Source organism: Semicossyphus pulcher, unplaced genomic scaffold, assembly GCF_022749685.1.
Source record: "Semicossyphus pulcher isolate SPU_LCO1_2020_fin unplaced genomic scaffold, fSemPul1.0.p SCAF_11, whole genome shotgun sequence".
Lineage (NCBI taxonomy): Eukaryota > Metazoa > Chordata > Actinopteri > Labriformes > Labridae > Semicossyphus > Semicossyphus pulcher.
This window is the reverse complement of record NW_027211615.1, coordinates 9,928,744-9,946,508: the sequence shown is the minus strand read 5'-3', so window position 1 is coordinate 9,946,508 and position 17,765 is coordinate 9,928,744. Positions and strand designations below refer to the sequence as shown.

Here is a 17,765-nt window from a genome sequence, read left to right as displayed (position 1 = left end):
TTTGACAGTAAAAAAAAAACCCCATTAAAGAATATTGATATTAACATACTAAGCCAATGCATTACAATTTAAACCTGGGTCCTAAATAATCATCAGCATTTTCCAGTTGTATTATAGATGATTGAAAGAGCCTAAAAGACTTTCCACAAGAACATTCAACCTCAGTGCAAAAAATAGCCCATCATGCATTCGAGGAAACATAGTGCTCGGTGACTGGATAAGATGGGCTGTTTTTTTCAGCAGTGTTTTCACTCTCAGAGAGCGAGAGAGCCAACAGTCTAGAGGAGGATGCTGGATGGAGGTGGTGCGCACTGAGCTGCTCACTTAAAGCCTCCTGCTTTGCTTACAGCACAAACAATGGGATGGATGGAGTTTTTGCGTAACGGTAAAGCGATGGATTTCCCTGCTTTTTATCAGCTTTTTGGCACGTCCGGAAGACGGGGTTAACATCAAAGGAGTTGTTTGCGTAATCCCAAATTTTCACAGGTAGTGGATAACATCTGCGCAGAGAGGTTTCACGTCCCCGGAGATTGTGGTTTGTGAACTTTGTGGCTATATTAAAACCATTCACTTATAGAGCGTCCCCGCTGGAGTGATTTAATTTATCTTTCTGTTGATAAGGTAGTTAAATCGGTTGGAAATGTCCGACTTCCACAACCGGAGCCAAACCAGCGCACGTCGCAGCGACTACGTGTGGCAGTATGAATATTACGACGATGAAGAGCCCGTGTCTTTCGAGGGACTCAAAGCGCACAGATGTAAGCTGAATCCAACATCAGACAATCTTTTAATGCATTTACTTTGCGCAATGTGTGCACGCGAGCGTCTGTGCATGCAATATCTGGGTGTCTGCAAACAGGGTAACTCACCTTTACGACTGGTAATTAGTGGTGATTCACTTCTCCAGCTAATTTCCATTCCTGCTTTATCTAAAAGGTTCAGATGTGGGCTGACACGTGCCACCTGCCTCCTTTAAAACAAACGAGCAGGCTGCAATAATAAATGCAGCACCTGTACTGGCGTTTTATGAATAAACCAATTAATGAAACCAGAAGAAGAAGAAGAAGAAAATCATAAAGATATAAAGGAAGCTGTAATGACATTTTAGACAGACTGAAAGCTCAATTTAACTGAATTATTGAGGCTCTCTAATCAGAATTGGGTAATAAGAAATGAGAAATGAGCAGAGAGATTGGTTTTAATCATTAAAGCAAAGCACTCTAATAAGTCTTCTCTGACATTTCAGACTCCATCGTCATCGGCTTCTGGGTCGGCCTGGCTGTGTTTGTCATTTTCATGTTCTTTGTTCTGACGCTGCTCACAAAGACAGGAGCACCCCATCAAGAGTGAGTATAATAAGCTACAGCCCCAGTTTCCTCTTTCACCTTCACATCTGCATTTGCAAGGGACAATATCAGCACCATGGAGAGCTCCCGTCAGTTGCGCATCTCATCTCAGAGCTGAAGCAGCTTTCATGTCTGAGGGTGAACTCATGCATAAAGAGACAGGGCCGTAATGAGTTTAATTGATGCGTTTTGCTGTTATGGCTGTTTTTTTAAAGGTATTTTAAATTAGTTCTCCAGCGCTTGTTCTCTTATAATTGAGGATTATTGCTCATCGTGAAGGTCTGAAATTTGATTTGGAGGTTGGCTTTTTATTGCTAAAGGCACATTGCCATTTAGAAAGTAAAGATCAGCAGAGACAACTGGAGAGAAATCACTTGTATAAGGTCAGGGCGAGTACAGCGAGGTTAAGCCAAGATGAAATAAGGAACTTATTGGCTGGCTGTGGGAAATCCCCCTGTCTTCTGGATGCTTTTATGATTTTTGTATTGATGTTCATAACAAAAACAATACAAGAAATTATCAGTTTATGTGTTCAGCTACAGTTTTTTTCAGGAACATAATAAAAAAAATCAATTGCCTTTTATTGTCAAAACCTTATTCCTTTAGCAGTCTCATTCTTGAGTTTCCATTCTCTCTTAACAGAAACCCAGACTCGGCTGAAAAGCGCCATCGACCAGGGAGCTGTCTGGTAGACATTGATGGTCCCCAGGACGAAAATGACAAAGCCTTCTCTCGCCCATTGTTATCCGAGTCTCGCTCTTATTTCCATTTCTACATCAATGAGGAGGATCAGGGACAGAGGAAGCAGAAATCAGAAGAGCAGACAGTTGGGAAGTACACCGGGGACCAAGCCCAGCAGGAGTCCAGCAGGCGGCCTCGAGGTATCAGCTCCTCGGGGATTGACGACGTGGAAGAGGACGCTGAGGAAGCTGGCCGACACCAACCTCTAAACGGACTAATAGAGGAGAGTAAGTCAGACAGAGAAAGTGCCTTCTTTTCCCACTTTAACATCCCTAACTTTGTGAACTTGGAGCACAGTTCAACACTCGGAGAGGACGATCTTCTGTACGAGCCGTCCGTCACACTGGAGCGCCAGTCTCGCTCTCAGGATCTTCACCGTGACATCCACTAAGGCTGCTCTTACAAAAAGATCACAGGCACGGACATTGTGGCGTTGTACTATTATTTGCTTTCCTTTTCAACAGGACCATTTGTGACCTGACAGGGGGAAACACGCTCAAAATGACTCTTTTGTCCTGTAAAGCATCCCTATAATAGCCTATTCAACGAGCATACATTTCTATCACGCAAAGACCACAAAAGATGACCCACAATTTCATAATAAACTCAACTTACTGTGAAAGATGACATTTCATGAAGATAAAATTGCCTCCGAAATTGCAGCTTTTACTCGGAGTACAAGGCTCCTGTGAATTGGATGGAGCTGTACTGTGCCTGGACCCAATGGGTTTCTGCAATGGGAAATGAGAGGCGCTTAAGTCAGCAGGGAGAGCTACTTCTCTACAGTTCATTCTGCTATCGTTGCCGTCTTATTTTCTTGTGCAATTCTGGGAAATGGAAAATAAATATGATACCGCTTACAGGAAAAAGATGCCAAAATAATTTATGAAATGTCCTCTATTAACCATATTTACATGGTGGCCATTTTTCTCTGACGTCATGCTGACGTGGAAGTGTCAATGCTGTGTATAATGTCGCACTGCTGTGTTACAGCTTGACAAAACCCATTAGCTACTCTTAGAGAACAGCTAACATTAGCATACAACCATTTTCCACCTAACGATAGCGCTTTGTAGAGTTACATGATACAATCTAAGAGGTATGTTTTCCTAGCTTACTTTACTGTTAGCTTAAGCTACACAATAGGAGTAGCATAAATTCCTAGCTAACATTACCGTTAGCAAGAATTGACGCCTTTCCTATTGTATCATGTTACACTATCAAACTGTAATGTTAGCTAGGAAGTGGTTCAGTGTTAGCTTTTGTAGGGCTGTAGCTAATGGTTATGAAATATCTAACTTGAAATACAACATTATAACAGCATTTGAGCTTTACACCCTGAGCATGATGTCAGAGGAAAATGGCCGCCATGTGAATATGGTGAAGTAGAACGAGTAAAGTGTACTTTGACCATGTAATTAGTAGCAGAAAAGCAAAATGTGAGATGACAATGTGATACTTTAGTTTTGTAGACAGATTTTATTAGACTAGAAATGATCTTGAGTGTCCAAATAAAGCCTAAATGGTTTTGTATTCAGTGTAACACTGGTGTTGATTAGCTTTTGTCATTGCTCATTTTCTTCAAGCTTTGTTAGAGGTAAGTACAAATTACCAGATACATGGGAGGCTCTATTAAACATTTCAACACTGAATTAAAAAAAAAAAGAGAAATTTTAAATCTGTCGCTTACACAGAAAGAAATAGAGGAGCACTCTGTGAACAAAAGCCTCCACAAGGCCAATCACTCAGTATTCTATGAAATGAAAATCTGGAGGCGCAATCTCTATATATTTCTGGAAGTGTTTGTTGGATGCGCTATTATTGCTCATTTATGTAACTGACCTGTTTAAATTGTATAAAGACTTAAAGTTATCCATATTCTGGGGCCACTTTGAGTGGCAGGTGGGTGTCACTATTTGTCACTTGAGCTAAGTCCAACACTTGAACTTAACCTCTCAGCTGTATTTGTGGTGTTGGTGCCTTTTGGAGATTTTTTTCTCCAATGTCTAATGTGGACTAATAATTTGCCATGAGGTAAATTGTACTAAGAGGCTGTCCAAGAAGTTTGTGTTCCAGTTTTTTGAGTGAGTGAAATTCGTTTGGTTTTTTTTAAAGCTCCTGTGAGGATCTTTCGGTTTGTGTTGATTTTGGTGCCCCCTGTTGACAAAGCCGCACCTCTTATCTCTTTGCTGATTTTTGTCCTGGTTTTTAACAAAAAAAATCTCATCTCGCTTTCTTTCATATGTATCACTCAAACAAAGGCAGCATGCAGTTAATCGTTTCGTCTGCCACCTACCCACCGCAAGCAGTTTCAGGCCTTAAAAATCACTATATAGAAATAATCAATCTTGTCGCTGATGGTCTAGTTTCGTAGGTCATACAAAGACATCAAAATTAATTTCAGTCTGTTTCATAACCAGCGAAAAACTCCTCACAGGAGCTTTAAGTTGGCATTTATTAGCAAGCTAGGTATAAGTGTCTGCTCTCAGCGTACTTATTAGCTTGGTTAGCTTGGTTACTCATACATTGATTTATATGTCACAGCCCTAATATGGGACTCAAGATAGAAGGCTTGAGAGAACTGAGAAAACAGTGATGTAATGATGGGATAGTTAAATTTAAATAATGATGAGAAACCAAGTTGTTCAGTTTGTATTCTCTTTGTCTGCTGCTAGCTAACATCTAGCTAACATCTGCTGAGATGCAGGGCAACTAGGGGTATGTTCTCAACGTTCCACAAGCTCTCATAGCATGTTTTAGTCTAAACAACTGTGGTCAGCTTGTACCAAAAAATATAATCTCACTTTGTGGGAAACATGGCGGTTAACTATACATTACGCCAGCTAATGAATAAGCCTGAGAAAAGGCTGTTTAGCTTAGATAAATTAGCGTTTGCTCACCCTTTGCTTCTCTCAAACTCCTCCTTCTCCAAATATGGTCTCTTCTGGCTCCATATACCAACATGGCAGTCCACAAACATTGGTTAACATCACCGTGGCAACATTCAATTCTTATAAATATAAGCAGTGTATGGTTAAAAGCTTGTGTGCTGTTGCCCCCTAGTGACCAAAATGTGTTGATAAAATCCTTCAGGTTTTGGGAGGTTGACAGAAAAGTTGCATTGGAGTGTTTGTGTCTATATTCATGAGGAAATCACCTACACAGTCAAAACAAATCAAATTACTTAGAGCCTCATCAAGTGATGATTATGCAAAGGAACATTGCGAGCTATTATTGTCACTTATCAGTAAATGCCCGAGCTTCGTATATTTGGCAGCTGCTGAGATGTGCCACGAATAACAGAGAGTCAATCAGCGGGAACGCCGAAGTGACGACTACACCAAATCAGTTTTTCTGATTTGGACAAACAGCACATTAATTCCTTTCCTTGATGCACCGAGAAAATAAATGTTCAAACACTACATCCTCTATTCTCGGCAGACATATCGCACGTTTGTTAAAAGGCAGATGGATGGGACCTGGCTGAACAAATGGGATTAGTTTGTCCCCTATAGGACCATTTCAAGGAAGGACTGCTGCACTTAAGACAGTGTTCTGTTTCCTGTAAACAGCTCACAAGCTTTATATCAACTATCCTATCATCCATGGGAAATACAGTGTGAGATCTGCTATAAAACTCACATGCTATTGAACAAGGCCTTTATTTCTACCCTCAGTACAGATTAGCATAAAGTGCTAATATTGCTACGTTTAATCTTTGCAACTGAGCTGAAATACAAGTGTCACTTATCCTTAAGATGTCGATATACCAGAGAACTCAATTTAGGTAATGATTAGAAGTGTTGTTACGTCCCACTCTTGACACAAATGTCGCAGTTTCTAGAACTTTAGAGCGCATTCAGGGCGCATTTAGCTCTGAATGAGGGTCAGCAGGGTTCAGACGTGTGTGGGCAGACAGACAGTGAATGTGAGGTTATGTAACGCAAAGCTAACGTTTATTACCAGGTAGCATTTCTGACTAATTGGAATCTGTAAGTGTCTGTGAGATCTCCTCCCCTCCTGAGTATGTTTTCACCAAAGAAACTGAAAACCGCTTTGTTTCAACCACATGAAAACGACCTCCAAAATAAACGTTGCGTTTTACACACAATTGAAGCCGGTTGCTTTGGTGATGTGGGATTTGCCGATGAAGGCCGGAGCAGCGGTGAGTCACATTCTTGTTTATTTCTCTAAATGAGGGGGTGTTCAGTCAACTGTGTCCGCTGCTCCAATCCCACAAACAAACGAAGCTGATTTGTTGGCTGTTTTGCATGGAGAGCACATTATAGAAAATTGAATGCATTCACACCCAGTCTATCTGAATCCTGATGTGCCTTAAATATTAAACGCGCTGGAATGACTTCCTGTTTGCTTCTAATGCCTCAGCAGTTTAGCCCTGATCTTTCTTTTCCAACTCTCTGTGAGAGCCCGGCCTCGGAGGGATGCAGTGAGGATCAGCAACCAGTGGGTGGGGCAGTGGGGTTAGAACAAGTCTGCCATTTGCTCTTAAATGCCCCAGGGCGGGCTTTGTGGGTGAGTGGCAGTTGGTGAGTTGCAACGACGCCTCAACAAATGACGAGCAGTGGGGGAGCGATGGAGAGGCGGAGACGAGGGAAGGAGAAAGATTTTGTTGACAGAGAAAATTTGGTGTTAGAAATACAGTGTCAGACAAATGACATGTTTGGCTGCAAGAATAAAAGACGAAAGGCATATTTTGGGGCCCTGCCATATTATTAGCAAGGGCTTTGTTATACAGCATCTACAAGGCGACATTCAATCCTCTAATATCTCCTCCAGTCCCTCCAAGGTTGCTGTTAATTGCCTATTCAAATGTCACTTTTATGACTCAGCAAAGTTTAATAAATCTCTTTCACAGTGAAACACGTGCTTTTCAGCCTGTTTAAGAGCCGACTATCTTCAAGGCAAACAGTCACCCAAACAACCAAGATGCGTGCTTACAATAAAAAGAAAGTCTGGAACATATGTTTAGCTGTTTGGAAGGGAAAACATACTGAACAGAAGCGTCTGTTTCATACTTCAAAAGATACGATTAAGCCTAAGAGTCTATGAGGTATGTCTCATTAAAAGATGGAGAAATTAGTGGTCACACTTCATAGTGCTGGAGCCTTTTCCATACTTATATTAAAGCCAGCATCCTAGACATAACTTATTCTAATTTAGGCTTTAAAGGTACAATCTCGAAGATTTTCATGTCAATAAATGTTAAGTCTCTATCTATCACCGAATGAGGTAACACAAAGGTGATTGAGCCTATGGCCCACTGATGAAAGCCTTTGCATTTGCAGTATATAGTTTAATTACAGACTGGGTGTCTGTGGCGACATTTGTGGAAAAAATCAGAAGCACCGCCCAGTTAGCTACGCGTTTCCCATCAGCCAGCAGTGGTTGGTCTGCCAGAGAGGGTAGGCGGAGCTAAGCGGCTGCTTTTCCGCTCTCTGCAAGTGTTGCGAGTTAACAGTAATCTACTATGGCTGAACAAACAAAGAAAAGATCGATGACTACAGATACAACTTCAAAAATAAGTGAAAATCCAAAGACAAAGAAACAAATTCAATGCTCAGATGAAGGCAAACGAAGGAAAGATCATCAGTGAGGAAAATCAGGAGTTACAACTGGAGCCAACCGTGGACGTCTGGTTAAATTGGGAAGTGTACACCAGTAGGTGCCGCCAGAGAGAACGAAACTGAGATCTTCGAGACTGAATCTTTAAGTGAAACCCTTACATCACAGTTACAATCTTATTTTAAAGTGAAAGGCAATTGCGGGTGCATACGTCCACGTCCACGGTTGGCTCCGTGGGCCATAGGCTCAATCACCATTGTGTTACCTCATTCGGCGATAGATGGTGACTAAACAGACATTTATTTACATGAAAATCTTCGCGATTATCACTTTAAAGGCCTATAGAAACAAAATCAGCAGATGTTGCAGACACATGAAAACAATCAGAGCTGCACAGAACAGCCTTCATAGGGCACAATAAAGCCTCAGATCTATTCTCCGTCTAACTTCAGAGGATTGTCATTCTGGTCCCAGCAGCCGCCCGTTTACATCTCACGCCAAGCAAAGACAATCTGGGTGGATACGCAGAATGAGTAACTCTTTTTTTCCTCCTCCAAAAAACAAGTAAGCAGCTGTTTACACACGCCTGCAGAGGATCTGCTCGGTGTGACAAAAGGCGGCCGCATCGACTGAGCAGCTGCCAGGTGAAAGCATGTCTGAAACTGTACGAACACAGGTACAGAGCAGCGCTGGAGACAAAGAGTTGGTTCAGACTCAGAAAAAAAAGCACTTCTTGTTGCATCGCAGTCGATATAAGTTGCTCAGTATGTGTGACTCATCGGCTACACTTCAGTGTATGACTAGCTGCAGAGTGAATCCTCCAATCCAGGTCACTTATTGGAGGAAAAAGACATTAAAAGGTGTTTAATGAGCTTGCATTTTTTTCCCACAAACTGTTTGCCTAATCACCACCAAACCTGTAAAACTAGACTTCCACTCCTCTGTGATAATTGTGATAAGTGGCATTATTTCCGTGTTAGCTCCAAACCGTTTAGCACTTGCATTAATGCATAAATGTAAAAAAGCCCAGAGCTATTTTCTGTCTATTAAAGCAAGAATAATACACTGCACATCACGGGGGGATACAAGCCTGTGAATGATCAACATTTTGTTCTGCTGCAAATAAAGGCAAAGTGTAAATTTTTCATAGCGTTGAAAGTGAGACGGGTTTCAGCGGCTGTGGGGCATTAATAAGTCATGGGACAGACAGACACAGGGAGAGAGCGTATTTGCATGTGCGAATGCACTGCCTGTCAAAGAAACAGTGTTCAGCATTCAGACTGTTTCCGTGTGTGTTTAAAAAGGTCTTGCAGTGTAAAAAATTACATCTGTTTTGAAAGTGGGATTTTGGGCAGGAGAGGAGATTATGGGAGGTCACCTGCAAAATGAGGATCAATTATACCTTTCCCCCATCCTCCTAGCAGTGCAATATGACTGTATAATGCACTGTTTGCACTGTCACTGCATGGTTATCGGCCTCATCAGAGTGCCATTATTAATTATAAATACACAGCTACCTCATTTTTTGTTTATTTTGTTCATTTATGTTGCTATGTTTAACTTTAATCCTGTAATTTATCTTGTTTTATCTTGTTTCTGAGTTCCCAAACATCATTTCTTTACCCAAAGATTAAAAGTAATGTGTAAACACTGCTCTGCACCTACCTAGATGAAGTCCAGTCCATAGGTCTACCACTTTAGTGTCTTTGTTTGTGGCCCTGTCATATACATAGTTACACAACAAACCGCCATTGCTGCCTGCTGTGTCACCATGCAGTGAGCCTCGGGGTGTGTTAGGCTACCTGGCCCGGGCAGATTCCTCATGCATGTCAGCTCTCTCTACCCTGGGAAAAAAACCCACACTTCTCAATAACATCTATGCAGCCTCCAGGAGTTCGCTCAGATATTTTCTTATTTTAGACGGCACTAAATATTAATCAGGCAGTGCAGGGATCAGTCTGAGGAGGGACAGGTTTACCTCACAGAGGCGGAGGAGCTCTGAAAGGCTTCATTCATATGAGGGCTCTTTGCTGCTTTTGACTCGTTTATTCCCGAGACAGCTGGCAAGGCAGGAGAAACTCTCTAATCATGGTAAGATCTCGCTCTCTCTGTCTCTGCTGATGTGTTTGCAAGGACATGAACCGGGCTTTTATTTTGCTGGGCTTTTCAGTCGATAGACACTTTGAGGACTGGCCTGTGTGGATAACACTAAAGCTTCAGGGCCGCCGTTTGTTTAGCTTTTATGGAGTTTTAAGTTAATGTAGAAACCTGTCAGTCCTTCATCAGGATTTGTGTACTGTAAGAAAAATCAAAATTAATCGCTTAATCGGTTTTTATTCTATATGTAAACACTTACACAGGCCATAGATCAACATATCAATAAATAAATAGGCGTGATGAAGACGTTAGCAGCCTGTTATGACAAGCATATAAGCTAATCGTGGCCGTTAAATGTCTAAATTAACACCCAACAAGAATAGGACTTTCATTTTTTTTAACCAGTAATTACAGTGACACTCCTACACCTACAGGCAAAGTGGTTTGTGTGCGTGTGTGTAAACAAACACTGAAAAAGTAGCTCGTAATTCAAACGTTTGTCACGTAATGAGCTTCATTTAAGCTACTTCCTATATTTAATTAGAAAGGAAACGCAACGACTATTAGCTGATACAGAGTAGTTGAAGAGTTAAATTCCTCGACATAGCAGCATGGAAACACTGACTTGAGCTGCCCGCCAACTGAAACAAACTGGGCACGCGCGTTTGCAAAAACTGAAAACCAAACTGAACAGGCTCTGAATAAACCCAGTGCGTCATTTCCCCTGGAAAAGTTTGTTTGGACACGGCCTGCTGCTGCCTTCACGTGCCAAAATGAGCGTAGGAAATTTGAGCTTCACACATTGTCGCCTTGTATGTGGTGGTTAAGCAACTTTTGGAAAGCAGTCACTTTACTGACCATAAACCGGATATTTTTGGCTGGATAGGTTTAAACCTGTTTATGTAGTTCCCTTTACATTTTAGAAACAATGGGTGTTTTTATAATCTTTGGATAGTTTGTGAGCATTTTTGTCAAGCTGCCATCGTTGATTAAAACACATCTGGTCTCTTTACTTGGTGCCTGTAATACTAAATCCTTACAGGTCCATTTAGCCTTTCTAATGTCTGTGTACTTCCATAAGCCAGTTACTCTCCTGCTCTGGTGAAACATTGTCTGTGCTGCTTCGTGTCTAATAAAACCACAATTACCATACTGAAATATTATAAATATACAGGGACATTGACACTCTTAGACCTGTTGACAGATTGGTACAGACAGTAACAGTATTCATAGAAAGCCTTTATACCAAAACATAATCACTGTGTTATTTCACTTTCAAAAAAAGACATGTTGACAGCTACACAGTGACTCATAAGATGACTTGATGATGTAAGCCTAATGCCTTCAACAGTGTCTAATTTATCCATTAAGGATGTATTATTCGAGAAATAATGTATGGTGAAAGAATAATCAAGCTATGTCCCTGGCTGTAATGACAAAACTGAAAGCTCTCAACAGAAAACAAACTCACTCATTACCATTAAAATGTTGATAGATGGAGAACAGATCAACAAAAATTGCCCTTGACCTTATGACCCTGCACACAAAAAAGTAAGGCCGATACTGACAGCTTGATAAATATTTGAAGTAATAATTAAACATTTCTAGCCTCTATAAACTGTGGAGCCTTTGATCTTAACTTTTAAGTTGCCTAGTTACCAGATCAATCACTTCTAATTAAAAGCAAACAGGATCAAAGTATAAATGTGATTTAAATGTCAGTTGTTGAGCCTTTAAGAATAATAAAGTAGGTGCTGCCTAAAAATGTTGTTTATTTTAACTCAGGGTGTAAAATATTCACAGTCATTGCTCATAGCAGTCAGTCATACAATTAAATCTCAGTGTAGCTGGCCATTAGCCAGACTAACAGTTGTCAGCAACATGACACTGCATGACTATTGACACTCGTGTAAGAAGTTTACGAGCAGCACGTGAAGGCACCATTTTACCACAGAGTTGCGTGCGCTGGGCTGGAGGGGCAGAACTTCTTCAGCGCACACATCTCTGATTCCAGTCTGCCGCTCGCGTGCAGTTTGTGGATGCTTTCCTAGATGCGAGGAGGATTGAAAACAACATGTTTATTAGTTAGACATGCATTTTAGTACAGTTTATATGCTGTACTACGATCTTTATTTTGGAGTGTGGAGAAAAGTTTTCTTCTAGATCTGATTAAGGGTGAGTTGATTTTGAAATTACTGGCCAAGGTTTTAAGATTTTAAAAAGTTAAGTATAAAACTCTCTTTGCTAAAGCAGAATATCTTTGCTCATGATAATTTTCTGCTCTTTTAAACTGCTTTTGTTTTGTTGTTCCTGGTGGAATGATTTTGTGTTTGTTTTATGCTCTTTAGGAGTTTTTGTTCTAAACCAAAATCATGTTCACATCCTACATAAAGAATCTGAATGATATGGTATTTTCTACGGTAAGCTTACGGGTTATAAGCACTCATGCATGTCTGTGCAATGCTGAGATATGCATGGCCGTACTAAAAATATGTCTCTGAATCAACAACCCCTACTTATATGTAATTTAGATCCCAAGCCTGCTCCCTTCCTTTGTTCATCGGCAGTTTGTGGTATTTGCACCACCACGTGTAACAACTGTCAGTGCATATTCATCTTAAATATGCATGTTTATAAGCTGCCGCTGCTCGTTTAAGTAGAAACTTATGTGATTTTTTTCTCTGTTTGCTTTAGTCTGAGACCCCTGAGGAGCAGCCGAGTACCGGGGTCTTGGGTCGTATTGGGAGCTGGTTCTCTCCATGGAGGGGAAAGGGTCCGACGAGTCCTTCTGAAAATGTCTCCCCAACTAGTGACAAGGTTTTTGAGTCAGATGGAGAGGAGGAGGAGGGCGAGGAGTCTGTGAGACCCCGGCGGGAGGAGGAGAAGGGAGAGATCTCCATTCCCAATCCACTGGGTCTCTCCAGAGACATTTTCCTCTGTGAAGGGGAGGACGCCACGCAGTCTGCCCGCAGACAAGGCTCAGTTTTGACGGCAGGAGGAGGTCCAGAAGAGGAGGAGTTTGTGGCGTGTAGGAAGAAGAGAACAGGGCAGGGCAAGGAGAGGGAGGAGAGCAGCAACGGTACTTCAGAGAGCGGGAATCCTAAGAAGAATGCCAGCCATCTGACACATCTCTCTTCTTCTCCTGAGCAGGGAGTGTTACGGGACTCTGACCGAGCTCACACCCAGCCTCAGGCCCAGAGACAAGCACAGGCCCAGACAAGCAGGAAGCAGCTTCAAGTGTACCTGGAGGAGACCAGCGTGGTTCAGTGCGGCAGAGACAAATGTGCTGGACAGGAGGTCGTCACTAAAGTCAAGACAAGCCTACAGGTCCTGCCCAGATTAAAGTCATCAGAGAGTTTTGATTCACAAAGTTCATCATACGCAGAGAACAAAAGGACAAATGTCACGCCGGCTGTTGGGGCGTCAAGTTATTACAGTGCCCTAGTGGGAGTGTCACTGAAATCACATAAGGACTCACAGTTAGAGACAGAACCTGATCAAGAACAAACAGAAGACGACAGAATGGGGCGTAAAAACGCGGCACGAAGAAGATACAGGAAGAACTCTCAGGGAGACGGAGGGAACAGCCCCCAGCAGGAAGGAATGCCTCCCAATGCTGCCTCAGAGGGATTCCCTTCATCAGATAACACAGTGACCAGTCCTCAGGGCAAAAGTCCAAACACTCACATGGGAGAGTCGTCAGTCGACTCCTCCTCTAAGCACAACCCCTCCTCTCAGGCCTCACCTGAAGGAGGAGGCGGTAAGACTTCCTGTCCTGACTCAGTCACAGAGCTGGACGTCTTCCAGGACGCAAACTCTACCGTCACAGCAGCCACTCTGGCATGTGCGGTTGATGGAGCTGCAAACATGGAGGACGATGAGAGTCTTTACAAAGTAGAAAGGAAGACAGAGACGCCGGAGTCTAAGCGCAGGAGTCTTAAGGTTTCTCGGAGTGAGGTGAAATTTTTCCCAAAAAATGTGCCTTTGAATTCTAAGCAAAGCTCAGCAGGTGACAGCCAGGATTCTAGGTCCGTACCAGAGACCACCAAAGATGAAGCAAAGGATACACCCAAAACAGAGACTGATTCAAGGTAAGTCTTCACTTAAAATGTCCTATTTGTCAGAACTAAATGTTACATTTTAAAACTAGTGCACCTCCAACATGAGTAGACTTTGTAACCTTCCTGTCAAGCATGTGTCTAACATAACATTGCTGTGAGCTAACTGCTAATGGTGGACTAAAGCAGGTGTATCCACAACGGAACACTAGTGTGAGTCATAACACAGAGTGCAGCAGTGCGCTGGGATTGGCAATGCAAAGTTCAGATCAGATTAAAATATAGGTCAGATTAAACTTAACAAAACAAACACTCAGCTATAATTGGTGTGTGGCAGATAACTTGTGGCACATTGAGGCAGTCAAGCAGGTTCAGTACAATGTTTCAAAATGTAAAATGTAATGTTGAATTGAAACCTTTTTCTCTTGTCTTACCCAGAAAACACAACCTTAAGAAAATTGATGAAGAGCCTAAGCCAGTCGTCGGCAAGATTGCAGATAGAATCAGCCTCTTCGAGCGCCCTGCAGACGGGGTCAACAAGCTGACCTTCCACACCCCGCGGAGTGCCGATGTGTCTCCAGTCAGAAAAGCCACAGAGCGTGTGAAAGCAGATTCTTTGTCGTCAGACCAGAGGTCAAGATCAGCCGAACGCTATGGCACAGCTAGGTCTAACTCTGCTTCACCTGCCAGGGACAAGCCAATGACAATTAAGGAGCGTATGAAGAACTTGACAGAGGCATCCAAAGCAGGGGAAAGGCCACCATTGCCTCAGAAGCCTGTTATGACAAGAATGCCTCAAAAATCCACCTTGTCAGCTTCATCAAAGTCACTCGAACTGGACAATCAGGGTAAACAGGATGCCAAGGAGCATAAACAAACAGAGGCAAAAACAGAGATAGCATCAAAACCAGATGGACAAGATACGAATGTTGCAGCGGTAAAGATTTCCACTTCTAAAGAACAACCAACAGACTCCAAAACAAAGGACACATTGGCCTCAAACACAGCAGATCAGACCCCGAAACCCGGCGTTGTTGAAACCCCAGTTTCAGATAAAGGGACGGGTGACTCTACAGAACTGGCCAATAGCATGAGCCCGCAGTCTACAGGCCCTAGCAGAACAGGCTCTCGCTCTAAAAGAAGAAAAAGTAAGGAACCATCCAGTCCCCTCAGCCCAAATAGTGAAAACAAAACAGATTTCTCTACAACTCAGCCAGAGGTCAAACCTGTAAAAACAGAACAAGTGGATGTTAAAGAAACAACCCCTGCATCTACAGAAAAAGCCCAAGAAAAAACATCAGACGGACAGTCTCTGTCTGATACCAAACAGACTGAAGTTAAAACTGAATTGAAGGAGTTCGACAAACAGAAGAAACAGTTGGATTCTTCATCTAAAAAGGAGAATATTGACAAACCAGTCAACAGGCAGGGGGGATTGCCTGAACAGTCTGTCAGCAAAGATGAACCTGATACTGCTGCTGGTAGCAGTGCAACAAAGATGCCTATTGATAAGGATCCCGTTATTGTACCCCGAAAGGAGGAAAAGGCAGGAGGATTGTTCACACAGGAGCAGAAAAGGGCCTCTAAGGACAGCAAAGAAACGTCCTCCCCCTCACCTGTTGCAGAAGGACCTATTAAAAAGACTCCTTTGAAGGAACAAGAGGCCCCTGCTGAACATCCCAAATTAAATAAAGATTTGTCATTGCAGTCTGAGTCAAAAAGTAAAGGCAAAGTTAAGGAAGTTAAAAAAGAGGCAGAAACAGATCAATCCAAAAACAAGGACACAGATCTAATAAAGCAGACTGAGAGCAAAGACACGGGCAAATCTGAAAAGGTTGAGAGCAAAGAAACAAAGCAGGCTGAGAGTAAAGAAGTCAACAAATTAGAAAAGATAGAAAGCAAAAAAACTGAACAATTTAAAAATGTAGAGAGTGAAAAAACAAAACAGGCTGCGAGTAAAGACATGGTCAAATCAGAAAAGGTAGAGAAGGAGAAAACTGACAAGAATAAAACAGAGCAGCTCTTGCAATCAGAGGAAAATACCACAAAGGTCAAAGTCACAGACAGCGGGAGAGGTATCCCAGGGACAGAGGTGGCTGCTGTTACGGATGATGAAATAAAAAAACCTGAAAGGAAAAAGGAGACACAGCTGGTTCAAGACAAAGCAAAACCAGAAACCAAGCAACCAGAACAAGCCTCTGATTCCTCAGAACAGACACCATCAGACCCCCTGGCTCCTACACAACATGAGAGACAAGTCACTTCTACACATCCTCAAAAAGCTGCTGTTAGCGCTGTCACCCACACTGAAGAGGCTGTGAGCGGGGTCAAGAGTGATAAAGGGCCCTCAAAGGTAAAGATGGCAGAAAATGTGCAAAAGAAGTCTGTGGAAAGCTCTGGAACAAAAACAGAGCCAGCGTCGACCGCAGCAGATCCAAGGCCTAATTCTGTATCTACGGAAAAAAGGGAAAACTCAACAGATGACTCATGTGCACATGGAGTTAATGATGCTGCGCTCTCCAGCCCAAAGCCTATTACCAAAGCAACTGCAGCAGTCAAGGAAGTGACTGTAAAAGCCAGTAATGACACTCCAGCACTGATTGCTGCACAGGCTGACAATCCAGCAGAGAAAGAATCAACTGTTAAGGATCCTACGCCCATTTCTGTCTCCAAATCTGTGAGAAGCAAGAAAGCAGGTAGCAGTGCTTCCAACAGTGCAGGTGAAGTGGTTGAAAAGACGGCTGACAAAACACTCCGTTTAGCAAAGAACGAACTTCCACCCATTGCTAATGGTGATGTCTCCCCACACTCCCAACTCCACATGGTCAAAAAGGAACTTGTCGACACCAAGCCAAGTCAAACTCCAAAAGCATCCACTTCCCCAGAGGCCAAGAAGCCAATACCAGACTCGGCCCAACGTTCACCCATGAAGAAGCTCCATTTGCCGCGTGGACTAAGCAAGGATGATTCCTCAACCCCGCAAGACTCCCCCTCTAGCTGGCTGGATGTAGACTTGCCAAAGCGGAAGCTCAAAGTCTCGATGCCCAAACTGACCTCTGCCGGGAGCGAGAGCAATCTTCTGGATACGCCAGACCTAGATGATGAGGATTTCGTTGAGAAAATCAAGAAGCTTTGCGCCCCCTTCTCCCTCCCACCGCGCAAACACAACCCACTCCGGCCACCTCAGCCACCATTTGCCTTGCCTGCCATCAAGGAGGTACGCTTCGAGAAGACGTTTGACCCCGAAGAGTTTAAGTTTGGTTTGAGGAAGAACAAGCAGTTCACGATAGATACAACCCCCAGCAGCCTAGCAAAACTCAGAGAGACACAGTCAGAGTCAGAGACTCAGAAATCTGGCCTGAAGCCTGCCAGGGCCAGTTTGGCCGACAGGAGCTTGCTGCTTAGTAGCCTGGACACTCATTCTCGCCTGAGGGAGAAGAGCCCCATCAATAAAGACGAGGATGTCAAGGAAGAGAAAGACGACCTGATCAAGGTGAAGTCTCGCTTGGAGGGTAGCTGCGTCCTCAGCAGCCTCAGCTCCTCCATCTACAGAGGGAAGAGGAATGGAGTTCAAACCCAGGCAGAAGGTACCAACTCTGAGAATGTGTCACCAAGTGACTCCCCTCAGATGAGCCCTCCACCCCCACCCAGCCCAACAGCAACATTCCCACTGAAGGACACGCTGGCCAAGCAGATCCCGGCCCCGACTAACAAAGAGGAAGCTCAGGCTGGGGAGGCTGTGGTCGGTGACTCAAGCCCTCCACTTCCCTCCTTTAACGACATCAAGCTGCCGGACTATTTAGAGAAGTACCTCCCTCGAGAACCGAATCCAGCGCTGAGCGTACAAGGACAAGAGCAAGTCAGGACAGAGGTTAGTTTTTATGTTTATTGTTTTAACCAAGTAAAAATGATATGAATGTGACTGAAGCTGTACTCACAG

At 43.1% G+C, this 17,765-nt stretch overlaps 2 protein-coding genes across 2 annotated transcripts in view; both read left to right on the top strand.

Moving 5' to 3' along the window:
* Positions 1–367: 367 nt before the first annotated feature.
* On the top strand, positions 368–3,619 carry LOC138585219 (melanocortin-2 receptor accessory protein 2A-like). Its single transcript, XM_069657508.1, has 4 exons — positions 368–535; positions 622–758; positions 1,247–1,346; positions 1,989–3,619. Exons 2-4 carry the CDS (start codon positions 641–643, stop codon positions 2,476–2,478), a joined length of 708 nt encoding a protein of 235 aa, XP_069513609.1. The 5' UTR covers positions 368–535; positions 622–640; the 3' UTR covers positions 2,479–3,619.
* Positions 3,620–9,740: 6,121 nt separating this feature from the next.
* LOC138612438 (beta/gamma crystallin domain-containing protein 1-like) overlaps positions 9,741–17,765 on the top strand; it is a 29,504-nt gene continuing 21,479 nt past the window's right edge. The window contains exons 1-3 of the mRNA XM_069685681.1: positions 9,741–9,761; positions 12,462–13,858; positions 14,264–17,696. Of these exons, the coding sequence (XP_069541782.1) occupies positions 9,759–9,761; positions 12,462–13,858; positions 14,264–17,696 (4,833 nt within the window). The 5' untranslated portion in view covers positions 9,741–9,758. The remainder of the gene's footprint in view (positions 9,762–12,461; positions 13,859–14,263; positions 17,697–17,765) is intronic.